The sequence below is a fragment of the Salvia miltiorrhiza genome, chromosome 2 (assembly GCF_028751815.1).
Source record: "Salvia miltiorrhiza cultivar Shanhuang (shh) chromosome 2, IMPLAD_Smil_shh, whole genome shotgun sequence".
Taxonomy (NCBI): Eukaryota; Viridiplantae; Streptophyta; class Magnoliopsida; order Lamiales; family Lamiaceae; genus Salvia; species Salvia miltiorrhiza.
Window position 1 is genome coordinate 75,540,146 of NC_080388.1, and position 15,944 is coordinate 75,556,089.

The window sequence follows — 15,944 nt, forward strand, 5'->3', positions numbered from 1 at the left end:
GAGATTGAGCTTCAAATGCATGTTTCAATCTAGTTTTGGTTATGTCATGTATTGTGAAATTATAGCAAAAGAAATAAAATTTCAATGGAAAAAAATACGCATATTACATTTTTATTTACGATGGAGCAATTTGATCGTAAATTCGTAATAGAGTTTTTTTAATATATGACTTTCTCAACCGGTGATCGAGACCCTCAAGATGTAAATGTAGTACTCCCTCTGTCTCATAAAGTGAGTCGTATTCTTTTTGGATTGTCCCAACGAGAGTGAGTCGTTTTATTTTTTTTATAAAAATTATGAAATTTAAGGCCCTATTAATAAAATTAATTAAGCATTTATTTTTCTTAATCACCCTAATTAATACTCATCTCTTATTTTTGAAATTAATTTTTTTAAAATCTTTAATTTCACATATAATTAAATATATTTAATATAGTACAAATTCTCAAATCTCGTGCTAAAAAAAATTGCCTCGCTTATGGTGGGATGGGAGGAATAGTAAAATATGTTGACTTCATGTTTTCGAGGCTGCGATTTAAACTTAACTTGAAAATATACGTGATTTTGTAAGAAAAGGAATCGAGCATTAGTAATGGGACGGAGGGAGTAACATTTTATGACGCCTTTGCTTAGCATTTTCACCGGATTTCCTCATGCTCGTTAAGTATTCATTCCATAGTATACCAAGTCCAACCATAGCACAAGTTAGAGCATCCACATCTATTGAGTCGGTTGGAGGCTCATCCACGGAAGTCAGTTATGAGTCAATGCCCTGCATTGGTCGACTCATCCACAAATCGACTCATTCATTAATCTGTTGTTGTATCTTGCTAAGTACTAAGGCAGCCTATTTCAGGAGCCAAACATAATCTCACCAGTTATGCATTCCACTACCCCTGTTTGTTTTGTTAACTGAGCCAAGCACTCATATATCTGGTCTGATTGAGAATGCGATTTGTCTCTCACTATGAACTCGAACAGATTTCCATCAACTTCAATGGAGCTGCAACCAGGGGTCTTATCTACTCCTCTTTCCCTCATCATCTTCCTCACCTCCTCGGCCTCGCGCCACATCTTTCTCTCGACGTACATGCTCGCGAGCAACACGTAAATCCCACTGTCATAAGGATCCAGCTGAAGAAGCCTCATCGCAGCTCTCTCCCCCAGCTCGACGTTTCCGTGCTTCCGACAGGCGAAAAACATGGCTCCCCAAGTCACGGCATCCGCCTCCACGGGCATGCTCTCGAGAAGCTCCATAGCCTCGTTAAGAAGACCGGCCCGGCCAAGAAGGTCCACCATGCACGAGTAGTGCTTGACTTCCGGGGAAGTGTTGAACTCGGATTTCATGACCGAGAACACCTTCCGACCCTCTTCCACCAACCCTCCGTGGCAGCAGGCCGTTAAAACCCCGAGAAAGGTTACTTCATCCGGCCTCAGGCCACCGCGGATCATCTCGTGGAAGCAAGACAGCGCGTCCCGTGCATCACCGTGGAGCGCTAACCCCCCGATTATAGCTGTGTAAGTCAAAGCATTCCTGCCCGGAACCTCGTGGAAAACCTGCAGCGCCTTCGCGATGTTGCCGCACTTGGCATACATGTCCACCAAGGCCGTGCCGAGAGCGACGTTCACGGAGAGGCTATGCTTCTCAATGTAGCGATGAATCCAGATTCCGACGTCGAGTGCTCCAAGCTGCGCGCAGGCAGATAAGCAGCTAACCATGGTCACCTCATCCGGTTCGACTTCCTCTGCTTGCATCTCATGAAACAGAGCCAACGCTTCCTTCCCATGCTGGGCTTGGACATAAGCGCTCAACATCGCGTTCCACGGGACAACGTCCTTCTCCTCCGGCATCTCATCAAAGAGCCTCCGAGCAACGTCAAAATAGCCGTGCTTCGCGTACCCCACCACCATGGTGGTCCAAGTCACCACCGTCTTCTCCTCCATCCTCTCAAACAACTCCTTCGCCTTCTCAAGATCCCCGCACTTCACGTACATATCCAGAAGCGCGTTAGCAAGGCGGACGCCCCCCACATTCGCCTCTCGTTCCGTTATACGTCGATGAAACTTACGGCCAAGCTCCAAATCCTGCAACTGAGCACAAGCCATAACAACACCAATCATCGTGACCTCGTCCGGATCAACAACATTCTCCATCCCACCGTACACCCTCAAAGCCTCCTCCCCTCTCCCACTCTTCACATACCCATTGATCAAAGAGTTCCAAGAAACCAAGTCCCTCACACGACTTTCATCAAACACTTGGTGCGCAGCCTCCAACTCCCCACAAGCAGCCAAGAAATGAATCAAAGCATTACGCACATATGTATCGCCGTCATAATTCATCTTCGCAGCATGACCCAGAATCCCACGCCCCAAGCGGGAAAGCAAGAATTTAGCACAAACTTTGAACAATAAAGGGAAAGTATAGTTATCGGGCCTCACGAAAACTAACATTTTCTTGTACAAAATCAGAGCTTCAAACGGGCAGCGGCTCTCCACGATCGCCCTAATCACCACATTCCAAGAAAACGCATTCGGGTTGGGCATCGCAAACAGTAATCTTTTGGAATAACGAAGATCGCCCGTTTGAGAAAGCGCTGAGAAAGTCACCAAGCGGCTGTAGGCGAGGGCGTCGAGGGCGAGGCCGGTGACGAGCATTTGCGACTGGATTTGCTTGAGGTGGGAAATGGATTTGCATTTGGCCTCCAGAAGAGAGAGAGTGGGATTTGAGAGCACGAATCTGTGGGTTGTGTTCCAGTTAGAATTGGGGGGTTTGTTAGCTGTGGGTGGGAGAGAGAGTGTGTGAAGATGACGGAATTTGAGGGAACGCCATTGTTGCCGGCTATGGATGAAGCGGAACAGCATTACACGCACAACACACACATCCAAAATGCCTGCCTTCTACCTCGCCGGCGGCGCGGCGCTTATTACCTTAAACTAGCAATTTGATTTTAATTTAATTATCATATTTATAAATATAATAAAAAAAAACTTTATTTAAGTTAAATATTAGTATAAAAATGTATAAATAAAGATGAATTCACAATAATAAAAATTGATACTAAGAAAAGGGGAGAGAATTAAAAGAAAGATTTATTTTAAAATAATATAAGAGAGGAGAGAGAATTTTTTAAAAAATTAATGTTTAAATAAATATAATTTTTACATTATAAAACAAATATATCAAATTAAAGCTCTTATTATAATCTTTAATTTGATGTGCATATTAAATATTTTATAATTAGTCAAATCAAAAGAAATAAAAAATAAATAAAAAGATAAAAATAGGAAATAAAAGGAAAAATATAGTTTATAAATAAATCTTTAATTTTAATATAACTATAAAATTGTCACTCAATTTTAAAATTGATTATATATGAATGAACGAGATTATGAAATATTGAACGCCACAGAGAGTTCACAATTCAATATAGATAACATTTTTCGAAGTTTGTTGTCTATATTACGCTGTTTATAAATTGAATTCTTGTAGTTTTGATGAAAGGTTATATAATTAGAAGTGAGATTTATAATTTATGTCATAAATTAAAAATATATGAAAATTCATGTATTTAGAAGCTATTAAGAATGATGGTTGTTTTCTGACTTATCTCGTGACTTTTATTTTATTTATTGAATTTAAGTTGTATTGACCCACCATAGAAAAAAGTAGTTGGATAACTAATTCCAAATATCATAATTAATCAAATAAAGATTTTGTCATGCCCTACAAGAAATATGAGTTTATTTTGTAGTCAAATTAGTTTGTCTACACCGCTACTCTTTTTTTTATCACTTATACATATTTCATTTTCATCACTATAATTCAGTCTTAATATTTTTATATTTTAATAATTAAACCGGTCATAAACCCTGTCCAATTTTGTAAGTATACTTAAATCCATCAAAATCAAAGTGATCCAATGAAATATGACCAATTAGATTTTATTTTTTCTTTTCAATTTTAAAAACTTATATATGTGGAAATTTGAGTCCTCTACTCATTTGCTTAAATCGTGTAGGGTATTTAATTGTCTAACTTTAATGTTTGTTAAATCTATTTTGAGATTGATTATATCTCACTTTATTATATTTAAGAGAAAAAAGCAACAATCAACCCTTTACGCAATAAAATATGCTACAATTAACTTTTATGATGTTGATTGAGTTTGAGTCAATTAATGGCACATAAATTATATTAATATTTATTTGATCATGATCCATCTATATCAACTTTAAATTTCAAATTAAAGTTACTTTATTGTCATCGATGAGCAAATATCACCATAAAAATGGAACTTTGAGAAAGTATATTCTTATTACTAACTATATGCAATTATTATTTATGGATGCATTTTGAGCAATATTTTTTTTTAATAAACATTTTGAGTAATTTGTTACTTTCACAGTTAACCAAATTAGACCATCCAAAATTCGATATTTTAGCTCACGTAACAAAATATTTAACTTTTTAATTTTAGTATGATCGCCATATATTTTCGGCTTGTGAAATTAAAAAATAAAAATAAAAAACCACAAACCACAATTCACAACATATGGCGCAATAACGTGGGGACTATTAAAAACCATTTTAAATTTATATGAAGAGTCAACTAATGATGGCTGATTATTAACATAGTAGAAAATTGACCATTTTGTTTATTTTTTTCCAATTAGACAAGTTCAATGGTTTAGACTTGAAAATTAATTCGAGCAAGGGGGCAAAATTGTCAATGCGTTACATTTTCTTAATTTGTTTAATTTGGACTCCACTATTAAGTTAATGAAAAAAGTAAAAATGTGTTACGACTTAGCTCATCGCTTATGGTATTTGAGTGTAATAATTGGGTCATTAATTATTTCTTTCTATTTTTGGAGGAAATTCGAAGTCGTTATTTAAGATGATTATGAAATAAGCTCTACACTTATGAAATCATTTGTATACGACGTATAAATAGATAAACACAGGTAAATTATATTTTAAAATTTTGGTGTAACATACTCGATTTAGAATATGTTTGTGGTATTCGAACTTAAGATCCTTAACATTCATAAATACGATAATAAATAATTTATATTTTTTTGTTATTGCTAATTTGGTTATCGAGCTTTTGTTAATTTAATCACTACTTAAATATTTCGTCACATTATTGTATTTTAATAGTGATAATGCAAATTTTAAGAGGTCAATTGAACCATAAAAAATTTTCAAAAATATATTTGCGAAAATCTAAAAATGTATATTTATTTATATATATTGTTTCCTTGAAACTATTGAAAATTAAACCGGTGACTCATTCACCAATTTGAATAACCACGCGTCGAATTTATATTGGAGCTCTTACCTATGCCAAGAAATACTACATCTTTTTTTTAATATAAAAAAAATTGCTACCCCTTTCATAAAATTATTCACGTTGGAATTAAAACTATTTTAAAGCGGCCTATACAAAATGCACGATCTCTAAATGTTCAATTTAAGAATAATACACTTTTAATGATATCCCCATTCAAAGTTTCAATTATTTTAGTCTTTTAGAAGTAGTTTAATTTGAATAATTAACTTTGATAGATAAAAAAATACAAATTTTAAGACAATATTGAGATGTGTGTATAAAGTGAAGAAAGAAACTCTAGGTAATTAATAAATAATTTGTGTGATGATTTTTTTTTTAATAAATATTGTGTGTGAATTAAGGTAAAAATTTAAGGTATATGTCATAAAATGAAAAAACCACAATTATCATAGACGGACGAAAATGACAAAAAAATCACATTTATTGTGGACGGAGGGAGCAGTAAGATTAATCACTTGCTCATTTAAACTAGTTTTGCTTGATTTATATCTCATTGAAAGAATGACATCAGTGAAATTTTATTTTTAACGATAAAAATACTCAATTATATATTTATCAATAATGTAAAATAAACCCTCTATTAATGACTTAAAAAGTGTAAATTTATTCACTTTCTTGTTATAGAAATTTTCAACAATTTCATTTTGTCTCTTTTTTTTAACAACAGTACACCAAGTATTGAAATTCAAATAAATCAATTCAACAGTTTCCATTTTATTAAAATTAAAAGTCCAACACATTTTTTGCACACAAAAAGTCGAAAAAACGAAAAACCATTTCTTGAAAAAACGGTTTATTTTCCATTTAATCCAAAAACAAGAAATCTTGTCCCCCAATTTTCCTCGGTTTGAGTCAATTCTTCTCAAAATCCCCACTCCCATTTGCTGAATCTCCATTAAAAATTGCAAATTCTTACAGCATTCTTATGTGAAACCGCGTCAAAGGTGGCATTGGGCAGCTCCAAAAAGTTGCAATATTCAAAGTCTCCTCCTTTGAAACATCCACTCCCCAAAATTTCTCCTTCACCATTTTGCCCCTCGTTTTCTTCCCTTTCATCTTCAAATTCTTGCTGCATTTCTCCCATTTTCATTTCCTCCATACATTTTCTTGAAGAGGGAGTTGGGAGTTTGCACGCCACAGTAAAAAAAAAAAAATTGAATCTTGGTGTTTGAAACTCTACCAAGAAAGGATTTTTATTTTGGGTTTTTGATTCTGGGATTACCCTTCTCGATTCCTCGTCAATTTCAAAAAGTTTCTGGTGTTTCTCTAGCTCTATCTCTCTCTCATGGTGTCGAAGTGTTTTCAAGCTGTGTTGTGCTTGTGTTTACTCATCCATGGCTTTTCATCAGCTAATGGAGGTGGGAATTCTAATTCCTCCACTTTCACAGCCATGGAAATCCCCAGCTTCAATGCCGCCGCCGCCGCCGATGAATCGGATTGCTCCTTCCCGAAGCCAAATTCAGACAAAACCTTGCTTCTTGATGATGGTGTTGTCAAGGTCGATGATTTTAAGGTTAGACCAACCGTTGTACTGAACATGAAGCACCGCCACGTCGGAGCTAAGCCGGCGGACTGCGTCGCGGAGTCGACGGCGAAGGATTTGAATCGAATTCAGACATTCCAAACAAGAATAACCGAGAAGAAGAACCAAAATTTGCCTTCAAGAATCAAGAAAAATGGTGATCGCCGCCGTTCTCCGCAGTCCGCCGCCGCGCCGGAGGTGAGCTCCGGCGGCGGAGGAGGAGGGAAGCTGGTGGCGACGCTGGAGTCCGGGGTGAGCCTCGGCTCCGGCGAGTACTTCATGGATGTGTTCATTGGCACACCTCCTAAACACTTCTCATTGATTCTTGACACCGGCTCTGATCTCAACTGGATTCAATGTGTTCCTTGCTTGGATTGCTTCGAGCAAAACGGTGCGTTTTACGACCCGAACGAGTCGACTTCGTATCGGAATGTGAGCTGCGATGACCCCCTTTGTAAGCTGGTTTCCTCTCCTGAGCCCCCTCAGGCTTGCAGGGGTGGGAACCAGAGCTGCCCTTACTACTATTGGTATGGTGATAGCTCCAACACGACGGGGGACTTCGCGTTGGAGACGTTCACGGTGAACATGACGTCGTTTTCCAAGGATTTGGAGTTTAGGAAGGTGGAGAATGTGATGTTTGGGTGTGGGCATTGGAACAGGGGGTTGTTCCATGGCGCGGCCGGGTTGCTAGGGTTGGGCCGGGGCCCCTTGTCGTTCGCGTCTCAGCTGCAGTCGTTGTACGGCCACTCGTTCTCGTATTGCTTGGTCGATAGGAATAGCAATGCTAGTGTGAGTAGCAAGCTCATCTTTGGTGAGGACGAGGAGTTGTTGAGGCATCCGGAGTTGAACTTCACCGCGTTGTTGGGCGGGAGGGAGAATCCGGTCGACACGTTCTACTACGTGGGGATTAGGTCGATTGTGGTCGAAGGGGAGGTGTTGGGGATCCCGGAGGAGACGTGGGGGCTCTCCCCGGACGGGAGTGGTGGCACCATCATAGACTCGGGCACGACCCTCAGCTACTTTGCTGAGCCGGCCTATAGGATGATCAAGGAGGCGATTGTGGAGAGGATGAGCCGGTACCCGGTCGTGGAGGATTTCCCGATCCTTGATCCGTGTTACAACGTGTCCGGTGTGGAGGAGCCCTACTTGCCCTCGTTTGGCATCGTGTTCATGGATGGAGCCGTGTGGAACTTCCCGCCCGGGAACTACTTCATTAGGCTCGACCCCGATGATATCGTGTGTCTAGCCATCCTCGGGACCCCTCGGTCGGGTTTATCGATCATCGGCAACTACCAACAACAGAACTTCCATATCTTGTATGATACTAAGGAGTCTAGGCTTGGATTTGCTCCAACTAAGTGTGCTGAGATGTAGGAGTGTGTGTGTGTGTTGTTTTGTATAGTTTTAGAGTTGTTTTTGGTGGGAAACTGTAAACATTATGGGATGGAGGGAATACTAATGCCTAGAGGTGCCATGATGCAATAATTTGTCATGATGTTTAGGGCTTTTAGATCATTCATATATTATATAATATTGATTAATGCAATTGTTGGTATTGATCTTGGATTCTTGATGTGAAATGTGCTCACTTGATCCAAATTTTACAACTCCCCACTTAAATTTTTGTGAATATGGACACATTCTTGTCCAAATTGTTAGAGTTTGGTGTAAATTGATATTGTTAGTGTTTCAATGAGTTGAAATTTTCTATTTTGATGGCTTAAGTTGGACATGATAATGTGCTTATATTCATTTATATATATATATATCAACACGCATAATATGTGGAGGGATTTTTCAGCAAATTATATTTTACTATTGTTATGGAGAAAAAATAAAAATGGAAAATGTAACGTCTACGCAAGTGCTAGTCATTTTCTTATGGATTAATCATGGTGAAAATAACCACAATTATCATAATAATCATGCTAATCATGCAGGTTTCCATGAACTAAAAAATAAAATAAAATAATAATAATACATTTGTCATTATCCTTTTTTGTTGGAATGGTATGATTTTTCTTATAAATAAAAAACTAAATGTTAAACTAGGAACACATGAAAATGTATATTAACACAAATCACTATAATATAATTGGCTCTGAAAAAAAATCACTGTAATCACTGTCACATTATGTTTTTGCAAGTCACTGTAAATAATATAAATATATTGAACTAAAAAAAAATTCGGGTATAATCAAATTGTCATTTGAATTATTTGAAAATCTATATATTGAATGGCATCTTATTCATAAACTTTAAAATAAGAGGAAGTAAACATATATTGGATATTTTTTATTTTTTTATTATAATTTTCCTCTAACATTTTTTTTACTTCAAATATACTTAAATTATGTTAAATTAATTTCATATACTGATAAATAAATATTGCAACCTTTTATTTTTTTATTTACTGTAAATAGTAACAATGGCCGAAGTCAAAAATTTGGGAGGAAAAAAAGTTGAATGAAGAGAGAGAGAGCGTTTCTCAAAACCCTCTGCAGAACTCTCTCCTCTCTCCACCACCATAAACCCTTAATTCCCAAGGTGCTCTCTCTCTCTCTCTCTCTCTCTCTCTCTCTCTCTCCATGTATATATATATGTATCAATCTATGTATGTATGTATAAATGTATTTATACAGTGTGTGTGTGCGCGTGCTTGCTGAGCTGATTGATTAATTTGTGAGTGCAGATGGATCCATCGGAACGATATTGTTACAATCCGACATTGCGCTGGAATCCTCAAGTGGAAGAGTATTTCGTCAAAGCCTATGGAGCTGATCATTTCGCTCGAATTTCCAAGGCCCTCACGTATGGTTTTACTCTGCTCCTTTTCTCTCTATCAGTGTTTTCTTATTGGTTGGAGTTTCATTTATTATTTTCATCACCTGGTATATGTAATGGATTATTGATTATTTCGGTTCGTGTATGGATGATTGATTTCTGAGGGGTTCTCGTGAGCTGAAATCCTAGCTTGTTGCGCAGAATGTCTCTTAACTGGATGCTGCTGTGTTTGATGGCTGTCTAGATTGTAAAATTGTAATGCGTTTTCCAAAGCATTAGACAGTATTGACATGTGTGGAAGTGATATTAGAATTTCATGCTGGTCTTGATATTTGCGTTTAATCTCGTATATCTTGTCAGCATTGAGCAACATTTTTGGTTTATTTATAGTATTGGATGATAATGATAAAAGTTTATGCAGATATTCTGCACAGAATCTAATTGTGATTGTTGTTCCTCTTTATATATTAGTTAAGGATCGTGCTTGCTGCTTGAACTTTTACCCTCTTGTTAGTTAATTCTTATCCTTTTTTCAGGCAGCCATCGTGTTACTCTTGTATTCGAGTGAATACACTTAAGTCAACAAGTGACTCTGTCATCAAGAAGCTTTGTTCCCTACTACAGGAGAATGGGTGGCAAAGTGATCCTTCTAAAGGAACCAATGCTATTCATAGCTCTGATGGTATTGCAACTGAACCAGATGGTCTCCCAGACGCTTCTGTGAAAAATTCTTTCATTTCGAAGTGTAAGATACCCTGTCTAGACTATGTAATTTTTGTCCAAGGGTCAGGACCACATACTATTGATTATGGGTATAAGGAAGACAAACCTCCTAAGGAGGTGATTGTGAGCCGGAAATGTGCAGAAGCAGTTCTTCGTGGTGCTCATGTAAGTATGCAATGTAGCACCTTAACTGGAACTGTTTTTTTAAGAAAACCACCTTAAAATTAGAGCCAAAAATGAAGGGCGAGCCACATTCTATAAGTTTTTTTTTTTTTTTTTTTTTTTTTTGGAGAGGGCCACATTCTATTTGGACATTTTATGCAAAACAAGGTACAAGAAATGCAATTCTTTTTGTTACCAATTTGTGATATTCTATGTTTAGGTGTATGTACCTGGTGTTTTGGCCTGTAGTGCTCACGTGGAGAAAGGGGAACAAGTTGCAGTTTCGGTTGCTGTGGAGCAGCCTGGTGCTGATGGTGGATGGGGAGTTGGTTTTACACGTGGAACTGTACTTCAGGGATCACAAACAGGCATGGATACTTCCCCTTGGGCTTTTCGCGATTTATTTTGCTTCATTAGTCTTGCCTGCCTACCATATCCTGGAGGCTTGTATTTCAGTTTGGATATGTTTGGACTTATTACATTTCTATTATTAGTTACAGACATTTTTGTATTTGTTGCAGATCCTTTTTATTTTGAACGGAACGGCCTCTACATTGGTCAAGGAGTCAGTATGATGTCCAGAGCTGGGATGTTCCGGGTACCTCAAGGAGTTGCTTTAGACCTGAATAACAGAGTATTTAACCTACCTTCATTCAACGGTACAGTGTTCTAGTCTTTTTGCAACCCACAAGAATATCTTCATGAGATGCATGGTGTATTCTTTTGAGTGTCGATATGTATATATTTTATTCAGCTGCAATGTGGCTGTGATAGCACTCACTCTCAGCTGCTTTACATTATTTTCTGAGTTTGAAACAGAATCATTGGAAAATATAGAATAACTCAAATGTGGTTAGCAATCAATGGTATTCTAGAATCTCCTAAGCTACTTAGTGGCCTGTTGGCCTGAATGCTCAATTGTCTCTATGTATAAAAAGTTTATATTGGTAACTGGACTATGATATATTGATATTGCAGATTTACTTGAGGGGGAAATTTTTCTTCAGAATCTCCCCAGCATCATCACTGCACATGCCTTAGGTATGTAACCTATTGACCATACTGGTTTAGTTGTAGGAATATTTTTAGCAATTTTTGTCACTTCTCTTATTTCATGTGTGCTGTTGAAGCTTAGAGTCAATGTTACTGTCTAGAAGAGTAATTGGTGCTCCAAGGGCACCAATAAAGCTTGACAGTAGTTGGTGAAATAGTGCTGGTTTAGATGCATAGCTGTCACCATCAAGGAGCTTGGCTCTTAGCCTCCTTCTTGTTCTTTTCAATGTCTATGTTTTTCCATTCTAACTTTCCCATTCTATCTTTATTGTAGATCCTCAAGAGGGAGAGAAGATATTAGACATGTGTGCAGCTCCTGGAGGTAAAACCACAGCAATTGCAATCCTCATGAAGGACAAAGGAGAGGTTATTGCAGCCGATCGATCTCACAATAAGGTGCACCTTCTGAACTTTACAGGTGATTATGAATATTTTTCTGTCAAATCTTCATTTATCAATTCACATTCCTATTAAACAATGACCAAGTGGCCTGCTACCTTGCATATCCTGGGGATGCTATCCAGGGTACCAATGAATTAGCCATTTAGAAGTTATCAGGATTTCCTTAATCTGTCCAGGAGATGAAAAGACTAAAAAAGTGACGCAAAAGTATCAGAAGCAGCTTTATAGTCTTCTGTTTCAAACTTATTTAAATCACTGTCTTTACTTGCTTTTCTGTGTCTTGCAAATCTTTTTATTGGAATGTATTGTATGACTTATTGATACATTCCATTTTCAGGTGCTCGAGATCCAGAAATTGGCAGCTGAACTGGGATTGAAGTGTATAACTACTTATAAGCTTGATGCTCTTAAATCTGTTCAGCGTATAAATAAATCTGATAATCAGGATGCTCCACAGGGCGAGCTGAATGAGAGCATTCAAAACCCCGAGTCACCAAAATGTGGCATTGAGAAAATATCAGATACTGCTCTAGGTTATACTCATGGTGATGTTCTGGTTATACTGTTGCTTGGTTACTCGGTAATTCTGACTTTTTATTGTTTTTCATCCCTCTTGATTGGACATAGTAGCTACCCTTGATCAACCAAAGAATGAAAAGTACACCAGTAAAGCGGAGCTCAGGAAGAACATGCGGATAATGAGAAATGGGCCTGGCCGAAATAACTCTTTAGGTGGAAGAGTTGAAAAGTCTAAAGGTTTTTTGCCTAATAGCTTTGATCGGGTTCTTCTTGATGCTCCTTGCTCCGCTCTTGGTCTAAGACCTCGGTTGTTTTCTGGAGAGGTACGGTCCAGTTCTGAAGTCTTCTCTTTTCTTCTTAAGATCTGAGATAGTTTTGTTATACATGCATACCTAGAGTTGAAACATCATTTACATTGTTATTATTTTTTAGTGTGCTGTGTACTTGTGCCTTTGGTAAATGGGAATGAAACTAGATATTATTCAATTACTTCGGAGATATACTGTCATTAACATCCCATACTTATTTGTTGGATTAGAAACTCGTGTGCCCTATGCATTTCAAAAGTATGTCTTATCTGTTGCTTGACTAACAATTTGTCTTTTATATCCATCTTTGCTTTCAGGATACTATGGAGTCTTTACGAAGCCATGCCAAGTATCAGAGGCGGATGTTTGACCAGGCTGTACAGCTTGTTCGCCCTGGTGGAGTCATTGTGTACTCAACGTAAGCATTCTATCAACTTGGGCATATGGGATAAACTATGATTGTTTCTTTTGTTATTGTATTTCTATTTCTAAGTGCTTGCATTAATTACTATATCTTTTAAGCTTTTCCTTCAGCATAGCTTTCACTGTTCTGTATGTTATCCTGTTTTTTTAAAAGTAGAATATCACTTCTTAGTGTTTTCAAACTGCAGGTGTACAATAAATCCGGGTGAGAACGAGGCACTGGTTAGATATGCATTGGACACATACAAGTTTCTCTCACTGGCATCACAGGTTAGCTCGAAAATGTTCAGTCTGTAGAGATAGATACAAAGACCCTTAAACGTCTTGTGTGTATTCAATAATCTAGAGTCACCTACTTTCGAACATTTTACCTCAAACACTCATATCTCTTGTTAGATCCACGATTATAAAACCATAATAACAGCACTACAAATTGTTGTAATAATTATATTCTGTACCATACATGATGAATATGTTTAAGATTATTATTCCAGCTATTGAAACATGTTGGTACTTTTCAGTTAATGAAACATGTTAATTCATGTTGGTGAATGTTATTGATTGTTAGATCTGTTTTTCAATTACAGCATCCAAAGGTAGGAGGACCTGGCCTTGTTGGAAGTTGTCAATTTTCGGATGGATACCAGGAGTAAGTTCCTAATCTGGACGAAAACTCGTGTTGTTTCATTCAGTAGATTCATAAAGGATTGAGTTCCTAATCTGGCACCCTAAGTGATGCTGTATGACCCTCTTTTTGGAGTACACATGCTACTAATGGCGTAAATCAGGCGGTTCTGGCAATTGTTTGAGACGATATGAACCACGGACACAGGATAACACAGGCGTAGGACATGCATACCATAATTTTGAGACTTTAGCTTCTCTCACACATTTAAAACCACCTCTTTATACTTTTATATTAGGCTAGGCGTATGCTGACCCCCGCCTTATCTCTGGAAAATCTCAAGCTACAAATATGTGAAATTCATCTGATGTTCCAATTTTTCAGGGAATGGTTAAGACCCGGTGAAGAGGATCTTGTTCAGAGATTCGATCCTTCCTCAGAACTCGATACTATGGGCTTTTTCATCGCCAAGTTCAACGTAGGTACCAAAGACATCTAACTTTTAGTAAAATTCACATGCCTCGAGACTATGCTCGTCATTCTTTCGACCTTGTGTTGTTCCCTGAACATTTTTGTTTCTCTAGTAGAGAAAAAGTTACCATGAGCAGATGTGAATTCGAACCCCATGTTGTAGTGATGATTTGTCAAGAAGCATGCAGTATCCAAATGTTGTATTTAACAATTCATTGTTACAATTTTTTTTTTGAGTAGTTCATTGTTACAATTGAGATATAGCATCATCGTTTTGTGATATATATTTTAATTATATTTTAATTGATTAATTCATTTGTGATATATATTTAATTTCATGATATGTACTTTGCATTTGATATATACCAATTTCTCACAATTATTTCAATCCCATCAATAACAAGAATAACATCAATTAGAAATATATAAAAAAAAACAAATGATATTGAAATTGGAAATTAAGAACAAAAAAATATTAACTACAATTTCTACAAAGGAAACAAGGCCGAAATAGAGGTACGCTTAGGCATACAACGGTTACGAAATTTGAAAGACTTCATGCGTGTAGCAAATCGCCCTTCAACATTCATATGCTTGAATTCTTCATCATTGAGCTTTATCACGTCCATAGTCCAATATGACATTCCGTAATAATCATGTGCTGTTTGCATGATACAAACCACATATTCTGGGGTGTGCTCCAACAGTGCGATCAAGGAATTATTCCCATAAATTGAACTTGAAAGACTCGAGCACAATGGAAAAGGAAATACATCAACAGATTTCTTCCCAGCTTCATAAGCGCCATATGAATTGAAGATCAAACGACCATTTCTACTCCCCAGATGCTGACCATGACAAGAAGAAAGCGTCCCTTCCCATAATTCCCATTTTGGTTCTTCAGAAGATATATCTAAACAGAACTTTGTTCCACCAAAGTCTGGTCCAACCACAAATGTATGATCATCGATAAAAGTGAATGCCCTAATTGTAAATGAACTACGAAAACCAGATTTATCACCCCATTCAATATTGTTTGTCGGTGTAAAAACTAACGGACTCCCATCACCATCTATCAACGCAAAATAAATTGCGTTGATTCGATAAACACATAAACACATTAGACTCACTATTATATAATTCAAAATCAACCAAATAATGAGGATGAGCAGTGATGTTTCCATAATCCATTACGAACCCAATTTGAGTAGAAAATACCAAAATTTTGTTAGTACCGTATTGAACTGCCTGGGGTGAGCATTTCCGCCCTTGCATTTCATAAACCTCATTCATATGAGTTTTATTGAAGTGGGGTATCACCGATTGCATCGTCAAGTACTCGGCCGACAGATGAAAGCTGTACACGCCAACTAAAATGGTGTCATCATCATATTTGCCGAAATACTTTGAATCCAGCATATCATGGCTTATGCCTTCAAATACGTAGATCGTTGCACCGATCCCACAGAAGCAAAGATGAGGGTCGAGATCGTTAAATAGAAGATTTGGCATTCGCGGCGCAAATTGTTGGCCATTGACATACGGATCAATACAGTTTAAATTGACTGTATCAACATCATCGGCGACGCCATCAT

The 15,944-nt window shown here is 37.3% G+C and overlaps 3 protein-coding genes across 4 annotated transcripts; 2 read left to right on the top strand and 1 right to left on the bottom strand.

Moving 5' to 3' along the window:
- Positions 1–550: 550 nt before the first annotated feature.
- Positions 551–2,923, bottom strand: LOC131009523 (pentatricopeptide repeat-containing protein At2g22410, mitochondrial). Its single transcript, XM_057936919.1, has one exon. The coding sequence runs from the start codon at positions 2,863–2,865 to the stop codon at positions 853–855; it is 2,013 nt and encodes a 670-aa protein (XP_057792902.1). The 5' UTR covers positions 2,866–2,923; the 3' UTR covers positions 551–852.
- A 3,364-nt stretch (positions 2,924–6,287) lies between these two features.
- LOC131009527 (aspartyl protease family protein 2-like) lies at positions 6,288–8,445 on the top strand. Its single transcript, XM_057936924.1, has one exon. The coding sequence runs from the start codon at positions 6,643–6,645 to the stop codon at positions 8,251–8,253; it is 1,611 nt and encodes a 536-aa protein (XP_057792907.1). The 5' UTR covers positions 6,288–6,642; the 3' UTR covers positions 8,254–8,445.
- An 864-nt stretch (positions 8,446–9,309) lies between these two features.
- LOC131009524 (rRNA (cytosine-C(5))-methyltransferase NOP2C) lies at positions 9,310–14,660 on the top strand. 2 transcript variants are annotated; one of them, XM_057936920.1, is made up of 13 exons: positions 9,310–9,426; positions 9,572–9,690; positions 10,200–10,551; positions 10,769–10,916; positions 11,070–11,207; positions 11,527–11,589; positions 11,876–11,997; positions 12,341–12,536; positions 12,631–12,845; positions 13,148–13,248; positions 13,442–13,523; positions 13,841–13,902; positions 14,263–14,660. In XM_057936920.1, exons 1-13 carry the CDS (start codon positions 9,346–9,348, stop codon positions 14,375–14,377), a joined length of 1,794 nt encoding a protein of 597 aa, XP_057792903.1. In that variant the 5' UTR covers positions 9,310–9,345; the 3' UTR covers positions 14,378–14,660. The 2 variants fall into 2 exon arrangements, with proteins under 2 accessions (XP_057792903.1, XP_057792904.1); XM_057936921.1 differs by having other exon boundaries at positions 12,634–12,845.
- Positions 14,661–15,944: the final 1,284 nt, after the last annotated feature.

Coding starts and splice junctions, on each gene's coding strand:
- LOC131009524 (XM_057936920.1), top strand. CDS start 9,346: ATGAAGAGAGAGAGAGCGTTTCTCAAAACCCTCTGCAGAACTCTCTCC. Junction 9,691..10,199: donor CGAATTTCCAAGGCCCTCAC/GTATGGTTTTAC, acceptor TCCTTTTTTCAG/GCAGCCATCGTGTTACTCTT. Junction 11,590..11,875: donor CATCACTGCACATGCCTTAG/GTATGTAACCTA, acceptor TCTTTATTGTAG/ATCCTCAAGAGGGAGAGAAG.
- LOC131009523 (XM_057936919.1), bottom strand. CDS start 2,865: ATGCTGTTCCGCTTCATCCATAGCCGGCAACAATGGCGTTCCCTCAAA.
- LOC131009527 (XM_057936924.1), top strand. CDS start 6,643: ATGGTGTCGAAGTGTTTTCAAGCTGTGTTGTGCTTGTGTTTACTCATC.